This window comes from Castor canadensis, chromosome 13 (assembly GCF_047511655.1).
Source record: "Castor canadensis chromosome 13, mCasCan1.hap1v2, whole genome shotgun sequence".
Lineage (NCBI taxonomy): Eukaryota > Metazoa > Chordata > Mammalia > Rodentia > Castoridae > Castor > Castor canadensis.
Window position 1 is genome coordinate 1,204,843 of NC_133398.1, and position 10,641 is coordinate 1,215,483.

General features: G+C 54.3%; 1 protein-coding gene across 1 annotated transcript; it reads left to right on the top strand.

The window, feature by feature from the left end:
• Positions 1-110: 110 nt before the first annotated feature.
• Lcn9 (lipocalin 9) lies at positions 111-2,933 on the top strand. Its single transcript, XM_020163998.1, has 7 exons — positions 111-206; positions 526-662; positions 1,017-1,087; positions 1,508-1,618; positions 1,832-1,933; positions 2,746-2,802; positions 2,905-2,933. Exons 1-7 carry the CDS (start codon positions 111-113, stop codon positions 2,931-2,933), a joined length of 603 nt encoding a protein of 200 aa, XP_020019587.1.
• Positions 2,934-10,641: the final 7,708 nt, after the last annotated feature.

The following is a 10,641-nucleotide window of genomic DNA, read 5'->3' on the forward strand; positions in this document are numbered from 1 at the left end:
GCACAGGATGTGTGTGGACAGACTGGAGACTGGGCCATCCCACGGAGCTGGGAACCATAGCGCAGACAAGGGTATAAAGGGGTGGGTGGCCAAGGCACCCACCAGAGAAGATGGCGCTGTTCCTGCTGGGCCTGGTGCTGACCATCGCCTCGGCCCAAGTGTTCAATCCCAAGGAGGTTGTGCGGAAGAACTACAACATGGCCAGGGTGAGGCCAGGCTGGGACTTCCGGGACTGAGTCATGCTTTGAAATCCCTGTCCTCCCTTGACCTGGGGTCTCTGACCTGTGAGAGGGGTAACTGAGCTACTGGGAGCCCCTCCCCCAGCTGTGACAGCAGCAAGGGCAGAGGCCCTGGGAGGGCTGAGGTCCTGGGGAGCAGATGGTAGTGGAAAGACAAAGATCTTGGGAAGGCAGGAGGAGTCCCTGTTGGGAGTTGATGCCCAATGACTGGCTCCAGGATGAGGCCCTGAGTGCCAATCAGTGCCAGGGCGTTCGGGGCTCCCCACCATCCGGCCTTTCTCTCCAGGTTTCAGGGGTCTGGTTTTCTATTTCCATGGCCTCAGACAATCTGACGAGAATTGAGGAAAACGGGGACCTGAGGGTCTTCGTTCGCAGCATCGAACACTTGAAAAACAGCAGCCTGAAGTTCAACTTCCACTTCATGTGAGGGCGGGGGGGTTCCCACGCCCCTCCCCCCCTCACACACATGCACCTGCTTGCTCTCACAAGCACCCAGCCTGGTGCATGTGAAGAGCCTCTGGCTCATCCCTTGGGGTCATGATGATGGGGCTGCAGGGAGGGGGAGGTGCCCTGGGGACGAGAGAGGGGCCCCTGAGAAGTGAGCTGACCTGCCTCCTCCCGAGCTGGGAGGACCAGGGAGGCAAGGATGGTGGGGCTGACTGGTGAATACAGAGGGTCCTGGGAAGAAGCCTGTGCCTTGGAGCAGGGATACTTCTTGCCGTGGACCCCTTGGGAGCTGGCACTCCGCTCTGAGCATCACCCTAGGCTGGCTTCCAGGGTACAGGGGGAATGCGTGGATGTGATCATGGTCTGTGAGAAGAGGAAGGATGGGGAGTACTCTGTTACCTGTAAGTGGGAGCTGATTTTTCCTGTCTGACAGCTAGGAATCCTTCTATCAAAGCCTTGTCCACGTTTTGGTGAATGTTGATTTAGGGGATTTTTCGGGACCCCCTGATGCCTGACCCCAACGCAAGAGGACCTGGCCTGGGAGCAAACTGGGGTCTCCCAGCACAGACCCCTCACAGGATGTCTCTGGCTCAGGCCCATGGTGGTGGAAGGGCGGGGGGCTCGGTGAAGCATCCGGCAGAAGACCCTCAGGGCTGCAAGTGGACAGACAGGGGACCTTGATGCCCTACTGCCAATAACGACACACAGGGGTCTCCACCCAAGCCCTCCTCTGACGGTCACCTGACTGTGGCCACCCAGATCCCATCCTAGAAGCAGGCAGGGGTGGGGGGAGCGCGGGGCTGAGTCACATCTCCATGCAGATGAGGGAGAGAACAAGGTGCTGGTCTCGGAGACCGACTACAGGCTCTACATCACCTTCTACATGCAGAACATCAGGAACAACACTCAGACCAGAGTGCTGGCGCTCTACGGTACCCGACCCCTGTCTGCTGAGGACCAGGACAGGCCCAAGCCCGGGTGGAGATCCCCCATGACCCCAGGTCTGGGGAGGTGGTCCCAGACACATCATGGGATGGGCCTTTAGGACACTCCACCTTGCCTGGCATAATCCCTGTCTCATGTAGGCACATAGTCCTCCCCTAGTCTCCCTGGGCCTCGCCACAAAGTCCCCAACCTGTCCTCAGGGCGGATCCCACAGCTCACTTCTCCCTTCCTGGAACGATTTAGAAAAATCTGCAAAAGATATGGAATGAGTCCAGAAAACATCATCTATCTGGCTGACCAAGGTAGGGCTTCGTGATTTGGGCCCAGAGAGGGACTAGAGAAGTGTTCCAAAACACCTATCTGGCTCTGAGACCCCAAGGGTCAGCTCATGGAGCGCATCTGAGAGCCCCTTGTCTATCTAGATCCCTGCTACACCTAAACCTAGAGGAGCCACCCAGGCCTTCCGGTGTGTGAGTATCCCCTGGGGCACAGGGAAGGGCAGTACAGAGGGAGCTGGGCGGCATGGCATGGGACCCTGTCCTGAACCGTGTGAGTGCCACTTCTGAGAACCCACCCCCGTCCTTCGCTGGGGGTTCCTGTTGAAGTAATAGAACAAGGCGGTCTTTGAAGTCATGCAAGGCATCCCTGAGCTGGGATTTTAATGGGGTCTTACAGGGTGGGTCTGAGCAGCACACGGAACCTGCCCCATAGGAGCATCCTGGGCACAGAAAGGGTTTACTGTCTTGCAGCCCAGAAACCTGAGACCTGGGCATCACAGGGCCATGGCTTCCCATCACCTACCCTGAGGGTTCCCTGGAAGGCCTTCTGGGCCCCTCCATCTCTGTCTTCACCTGGCCTTCTCTGTGTCCTTCTCTTCTGTCTCTTGTGATGTCACTTGTCATTCAATTGAGACCCACCCAGGAATCCCAGCTGACCTTCTCAGCTCCCGGTCCTTAACTTGACTGCGTCTGCAGACTCTTTTCCAAATAAAGTCCTGGGCATGAGGACGGGGTCTGTCTTTTAGGGGTCGCCACTCAGCATCCCCCAGATCCCTTCTTGGAAGCGGGCCTCAGCTCTGGTAAAGACCACCCTCGAGTCCCCCCTCTCTTCACAGAGACTGGCTCCCCATTCAGCTCGTCTGGGAAGCAGGATCCCAAGGGCACCTCGGCATGTGGGTACATGAGGTTTTAAGGAGGCCAGGGGCCTATAGGGCCTGACAGTCCCAGGATGAGCAGCAGGGAGGGGCCAAGCCTCCACCCAACCCCTTTTCCAGGCTCAGACTCCTTCTTGGGGGATGATTGACAGCACCACAGTCTCCAAGTTTTGGTGGAGGGAGCAGCCAAGCTATGGTTATTAAAAGTGGTTTTCTCTGGGCATTTATCAGACATATGAAAACCAGGCCAACTCAAAATGCAGCTCTATTTATGGCCTCCAAAACCTGGGCACAGGCAAAGTCCTCCAACAGGTGGGTGGCTAAGCAAACCATCCATCCATGCCAGGCCCACAAGTTAGGAACTGCATGGGTGGATTCCAGGCAATTGCCTAGGGTGGAAAAGCCAGCCCAAAAGGGTCTGAATGGCACAGCTCTGTGTTCACAAAATCCTGAAAATGGCAAAACTAGAGGAAAGGGGGATGATTGGAGACTTGGGGGTCAGGAAAGGGAAGTGGGTGTGACCAGAGGAAGCAGGGGATGGTGCTGCAGTGCTGGAATGTTCTGTGTCTGGACACACCACCCTGCACATGTAGCAAAGTGTACAGAACACTCACACACACCCGCTCACACGCACACGCACCCAGTCCAGGTGAAACCAGGAACAGCATCACGGCAGGGCCATGTCAATTGTGTCTTGTGGGACGCTGTGCTGAGTTAAGTGGGCTGGGGGAGCCTGGGCCTCTCTGCATTCTTTCTCACACTGCTTGTGGATGGATCCCAATTATCTCCAAATAAAAGGTTAGAGTGAAAAAGCATTTGTTCTCATATTCAGCCAAGGAGTTGGTGCTGACCAGTGCATCCCCTGCCAGTCTCCCCTTGCTCTGCACTGCCAGGCCCAGGAGCCACCATCAGCCACTTCTGTTTTACCAGGAACCCAGGTCCCATGGGTCAGGGGTTGCACATCCTGCCGTGTGCTGGGTGGCTGAAGGTGGGGCAGCCGGGAGGATGAGAAGGGACTCCCAGTCCATGGAAGTCTGAGGAACAGCTGGATACCCCAGAGTCTCTGTAATGAGGGTCTGGGCTGTACCACCTGGCTGGAGTCAATCCAGACCAGCCCTCAGTGGTGGACGCAGGGGTCACCTTGCACCATGAGTCTCCAGCACCAGTGACTAGCAAGCTGCTTCAGGTTGGCTCCAGAGGCTGCCCCATCCCTTGGGCACTCTACCATGGGGGCAAAGACCTAGCAGAGGTTAGTACCCATTCCAAGGAACCGGTCACCTGCAGAGGGGTTCTGTTGAGACACCCAGCAATCCCATGGGCTGCCAGCCCCCTGTTCTGACCCTTGGTCCAACCTGCTGAGCCATGGCAGAGGACACCCAGGAAGATGGCCATGCAGCTGGTTCAGAGAGGTGGTATTGGGGAATAGAGTGGTGGCTGCCCAGAGGAATGGTGAGAGGTGGCTGACCAGCAAACAGCCCCATCCCAGAAGATGACAGGAAGGAGCTGATACCAGGATGTGGGGCAGGTCCTGGCCTGTGGGCTCTGCAACCCAACCCCATGGCCTCCCTGTGGAAAGGGCTCAGAGCAAAAGGACACTAGGGGGAGTAATGAAAGCCACCAGAGTGCATCACCACTGGTGTGGTGCCATTCACTTAGAGGCTCAGCAAGTGACTCAGACAAGAAAAGAGGGGGTTCAGCAATACCAAGTCAGAGTACTTGTCCAGAGAAAGTCCCAGAAAAACCCCCTCACCCCAGAGCACCAGCAAGAGCCACTCATGTCGGGAAGGACCTGCTGCCTGTGCCCTGCAGGATTCAGCCCCAGCCGAGAGGGCTGCACATTGGGTGTGGTAGTGGGCTGAAGAAACTGCTAGTGTTTGTCAAAGACTTGTGGGGACCAAGGTGGAGGCCAAGTGAGCTTCTCAGGGAGCCTGACTGTCCAGGGGAGGGGGGTCTTCATCACACACACCTCCGTATTCAGAGCCTGTCCAGGCGTGCCTGCCAGGACACCCCTAAAGTAAGAACAGGACAGAATTTCTCCCCAAGGAGGCATGGCCCAGGCACTGGAGGACAAGGTCACAGCTGACCAGATCCCTTGCTGACTGAGGCTTGGAGGGGCTTTGGACCTCGAGGAGTCCCCATCAGTGGATGCATCTGAGCGTGGATCCGTCCCAGTCCCTCACCTGCTGCAGAAGATGTGAGCAAAAAATATCAACCTGCCCTTGCCCTGGGCCCACGGATCAACACCAGGCACCTGAGAGCAGAGAACCGGCCCCCAGGCTGCTCCCGGCTTCCTCCACGTGCCTGGCGAGTGAGCACATCGCCAGGAGAGACCACCATCTGCTTCCTCCAGTCCTCAAGGGTCTGTGACCCAGAAAATAAGCTTCTGCACATTTCAAAGGTTTGCTAAACCTTTAAAAAATCTCAGTGGTGGGTTTCTTGCTTTTTTTTTTTTGTAGAAATATAAAATCCCATCCTAAAGTTTGTATGGAATCTCAAAAGACCCTGAGGGATCAAAATCTTGTAAAAGAACAAATTGAGAGGACTCGGACTTCCTGACTTCAAAACATATCACAAAGTTACCATACGTACCCAAAACAGTATGGCACTGGTGTGAGACAGACACGAAGACTCTGGAATAGGACAGGGAGCCCGGAAAGGCCCCAACAAAGGTGCTAAAGCCACTTGTGGGAAAGGATATCCCTCCATGGATGGTCCCTTCAATCCTCACATGCAAAGGGAAGAGGTGGGACCTTTATTTACACCATATCCCAAAACTTGACGTGGATCAGAGATAGAAACGCAAACACTAAAACTATCAAAGCCTTAGGGAAAAAAACCAGGAAAAGCTTTGAGATGTTGGGATTGACAATGATTTCTTGGGTATGACATCAAAAGTGCAGGCAATGTTTTTAAGAAGCTGAACTGGATGGACTTCACCAAAATTAAAAGACATGCGTGAGAGGACTTGAACCCGAGGGCAAAAAGATGACTCAATGACTGGGAGGGAACATGTACCGTTTGTGTCTGATATATTCAGAACATATAAAGAACTCCTACAACTCAACTGAACACCCAGCACCCTCAAAAACGGGCAAAGGACTTGAACAGACATTTCTGCAAAGAACCAGTGACCTATGAGCCCCAGATGCTGCCAGTCACTGTTACGGAATGCAAATGAAATTTGACTTCACAGCCATTCTGATGGCTATTTCCTTAAAAACTAATTCAATTAAAACATTTAAAACCAAAACCAGCACGTGTGGGTGAGGACATGCTGCTGATGGGAAGAAAAAGTGACACGGCTGCTGTGGAAACGGCACAGCGGCAGCTCAAAACTTAGACACGGGATCACTGGTGCACCACCCTGCATCTGTGCATATAGATGCCCCAAAATCAAAGCACTTTGTAAACCCATGTTCTCGTGCTGGCAGCAGCATGGGTCACAAGAGCCAAAAGTGAAAGCACCCGAAAGTCCACAGACGGATAAACATGGATAAACAGAATACCCAGCGCTCTCTCACACACATACAGTGGAATATTAGCCAGCCTTGAAAAGGAGGAAAATTCTGACAAACACTACCCCATGGATGAGGGCATCACAGTAAGGGAAATACATCAGCCACTAAATGACAAATCCAGAAAGACAGGACTCTTCACTCTTGATTCTAGACACAAGGCTGAGAAGCAATGGAGGGACAGAACTCTTACCAGCAGCCGTGAAGTAAACACAGGTTACTCCAGAGGCACCTGCACACCCATGTTTATTGCGGCACTATTCACAATAGTCAAGTTATGGAAACAGCCAAGATGCCCCACCACTGACGAATGGATTAAGAAAATGTGGTATTTATGCAGCCATGAAGAAGAATGAAATCTTATCGTTTGCAGGTAAATGGATGGAACTAGAGAACATCATTGTGAGTGAGGTTAGCCAAGCTCAGAAGACCAAAAACCATATGTTCTCCCTCATATGCAGACTTTAGATCTAGGGCAAATGCAGCAATGTGGTTGGACTTGGATCACATGATAAGGGGAGAGCACATTTCGGTGATATAGAAATAGGCAGAAAACCCAAAACATGAAAGCATTTGATGTCCCCACTCCAGAGGAGCTACTACAGAAACCTTAAAGCAACAGAGGTTATCATGAGAAGGGGATCAGGAACCAGGGTAAAGATCAGTTAGAGATGAATCAACATGGATCATAACACGTGTACACAAAAGCAATGCTAGGAATATTTCTGTATAGCTAGCCTCAACTCAACGAGCAAAAACGCTTCATCTTCCTTATTAGGCTTGTCTCTTTTCTTCAACAAAACTAGTGATAAAGGCAGAACAGGACCTGCCTGGAACTGAGGGAGGAAGGGGAGAGAGGGTCGGGGAGGGGGACAGAGGGGAGAAATGACCCAAATAATGTATGCACATGTGAATAAAAAATAAATAAATAAATATAAATTAAAGAAGAAAAAAAAAAAAAAGGGACTCAGAAGCAGGCATGGTGGTGGTGCTCCCCTGTAATCCCAGTTACTCAGGAGGCAGAGGTAGGAAGGGTCAAATTCAAGACCAGACAGGGTCTCTCTCACTTAAAAACCAAAAGGGCTGGGGGTGTGGGTCAAGTGGTAGAGTGCCCTGGGTTTAATCTACAGAAAGAAAAAAATAATAATAAAAGGAAAGGAAAAAGGTAACCAAAGCTGTAACTCCCGAAACTACTCACAATAAGATACAGTACACGTCAGTCCGGCCAGCCTCACAGGTGGGTGAGAAGCTGGCTTTCCTGTGTCTGTCACAGTGCTTCAGGGCTGGAGGTGAGCAAGGTCTGAGGCCACCATCCTGCTAATGAGTGGGAGGAGGAGGAAGAGACAGGGGTGGAGCGTGACCACCTGGGCTCCAAGGGGAGCCTGCAGGGCTCCTGAGGTGACCTCCTGCCTTAGGTATGAGCTGGCCCATTTGACCGCGGGCCACAAGTGTGGGGTCCCTGGCTGAAGAGGTGTGTCTGCCGCCCTGAACAGCTCCTGACCCCAAAATTCCTCTCCTGCCCTCATACCTGTGAGCTCCATCAAGCAACAGGAGGTGAGTGAGGCAAACCCAACATAGGTGGTAAAGTGCTGACCAGGACCCCCCAGATGCTCGCCACATGCCTCCTCTCAGATGGGCAAGCAGCCCTTCCGCCCTCTAGGGCCTGGACCCAAGCCATTAGGAGACCCAGCCCCAGAACTGAACAAGGACAGGGCCAGCTGAGCCCCAGGGATCAAGGGATAGTGGAGCCATATGACGGGGGAGGGTCTGGAGCAGCATGGGGACGAGGGGAAGGACATGGAAAGCTTTAAGAGGTGTCACTCGCCACTGCCTACCTGGCCATCTCAGGTGACCACAGCACCTGCTTCCACATCTGTGTGAAAATGGGAAACTGGAGGAACCAACACCTGGAAGTGCCCTCCCTCAGGCAATCGACTAACAGGAGCCTGGGCTTAAACAACAGGAATGTCTTTTCTCCAGTTCTGGAGGTTGGCAGTCAGAAATGGAGGCGTCTGCAGGCAAGGGTCCCTCTGGAGACCCCCAGGGGGACCCATCCAGCCCTTCGCAGCTCCTGGTGGCTCCCACAGTCCTTGATGGCATCACTCATGACTCCCTGCTCCTCATCACATAGTCTCTCCTTTTATAAGGACACTTGTCATTGGATTTACAGCCACCTAACTCCAGGATGCCCTCATCTTAAGATCTAACTAATGACATCTGCAAAGACCCCACTTCCAAATAAAGTTCCATTCAGAGATTGGAGGAAGGTGTGAATTTTGAGGGCCACGTGAACTTTGGGGACCACTGCACCACAGAAAGGCAAAGATGCCCACTGGCCTTCCAAGCAGAGCAGAGACAAAGGGCCAGCTCCTGAATGTGGGGCTCAGGTGCAGCTTCACAGTGCCTGCCTGTAGGAACCTGGCCACCGCTGGGCAGTGAGGACTCTACACAGGGGTCCCCTGGGACTCCTTATAACACAGGGCCTCAGGTCAGACCCAACATGTCTGCTCTGCACACACCCCAGGAGCTGCAGGTGTCCAGGAGCCCAATCTGCCAGATTAGGTGAGAAAGAAGGGGAGCAGGAAGGACATGGCGACCATGGGCCCCAGAGACCTGAGTGACCACCTCAAAGGGATCCCTAGAAACACCATGCATGCCACAGGCCCCTAATCAAGGGCTGTGGAGGGACCTGGAAGGTAGAGCCAAATAAACTTGGGAACAGAGCAGACGGAGGCCCAGGGCAAGGAATGCCCAAGGTTGACACCAGCTGGTGGCCCAAAGGCAGGATGACCAGGCAGCCCAGGGATAGGGCGTGGCACTCAGCTCCACCTGAGGAGTCTAGAGCTGCCAATAGCCAGCCACCAGGACAAAGCCAGCCACCAGAACCCTTGAGGCAGGGCAGCATGCTCCCGTGTACACACCCTCACCCCTCCTCACCGAGGGGCACACCCTGAGTCTCCGAAGACTCGGATATCCACTCCTGTTGGTGCCTCTCAGGTAGAGGCGGGTGTCTGGCCCACAGTCCCCCAGGGCTTCTTGTCCTGAACTTCCTGGGCAGAGGCAAACCTGGGCCCTTCCCCACCCCATCTCCTCTCTCTGGGTGCCATGTACAAATCCAGTGCGAATGCACGGAAAAGGATCCTACTCCCAAGAGGGCAGGTGGAGCACTGGCATCATAGTGCTGGGGCTGCCAGCACCTGGTAGGGGACACGACAACCTGAGCTGCCTGCAGTTCATGGGCTGTAGGAAGTGGGGCACACTCATGTCTGCACCCCCTTCCCTGAAGCCCATGTCTGCCAAGACCCTGCAAGATGGGCCTCTGGGACCCCACTCCCCACCACACCGTGACATGACCCAGCTTCCCTGACCTGGGCATGGCATCTCCCCAGGAGAGCCCTGAGCCCCAAGGGCAGAGGGATGACAGCCGCTGGTCTCCTCCAAGGAGTCCCCAGGCACTAATGAGCCTGAACACGCTAGGCTGAGGACACAGAGACCCTGCCCTTCCTGAGTCCTGGAGATCCACAAAAGGAGTCCTGGGATCCAAGAGGCTCTGGAAGAACAGTTGCTGGAGGCAACACATGTAAGACTTGAAGGGTGACCCACTGGTGACACATGGCTCCCGGAAAAGTGTGAATTGCAGCACTGACCCTCTGCTCATCCAATGGCCTGGCCACACCAAGCTGCTTAGGCCCCACCATGGTACAAGGCTGCCCACTGTGCACCCTGAGACTACCTCCATGCCCCTGAGCTCAGGTGCCACTTGGGGGATGACGGTGGCCATGCTGGAAAAAATCCAAGACCAGCTGTCCACTCCCCAGGGTTATAACAGCCAAAGTCCAGCCTCCAGGGCAGGGGCTGCCTTTCCCCTGCCCAGTTATCCCTATAGGGTGGGTGCCAGTGTGTGTGTGGGTTTTGGCGAGAGAAGCAAGGTCCACTCTCACTGGGGCCTAGGCAGGATCTGGGTGAAGATTTGTTGCTGCCCTACTTCCCAGGCCAACTGGATGCCCTAGGTGTGGGAGAGTGGGGAGGGGAGAACAGGCTGGAGCCCAGAACCAGTCTGGAAGGTGGCTGTTCATCTCCTAAACCAGCTGAACTGGTTGGCCTCTTGCAATCTGGACCAACAAAACCTGTACTTGGTTCAGAAAGGAGGTCCCAGAAGTAGAGGGGGCAGAGGAGAACTACACAGGAACTTACCCCCATAGCTCCTCGGAAGCAGTGGCCTGCACAGCCAAGCCCCATGGCTAGGTAGCCCTTTCTCCTGTGCTCCTGGTGAGAAGTAGATCGCAAGTAAATCTCCAGACCTCCACCCTCCAGTTCACCTGGACTGCCTGCTGTCACTGCC

Coding starts and splice junctions, on each gene's coding strand:
- Lcn9 (XM_020163998.1), top strand. CDS start 111: ATGGCGCTGTTCCTGCTGGGCCTGGTGCTGACCATCGCCTCGGCCCAA. Junction 1,934..2,745: donor CATCTATCTGGCTGACCAAG/GTAGGGCTTCGT, acceptor CTCTCTTCACAG/AGACTGGCTCCCCATTCAGC. Junction 2,803..2,904: donor TCCCAAGGGCACCTCGGCAT/GTGGGTACATGA, acceptor CCCCTTTTCCAG/GCTCAGACTCCTTCTTGGGG.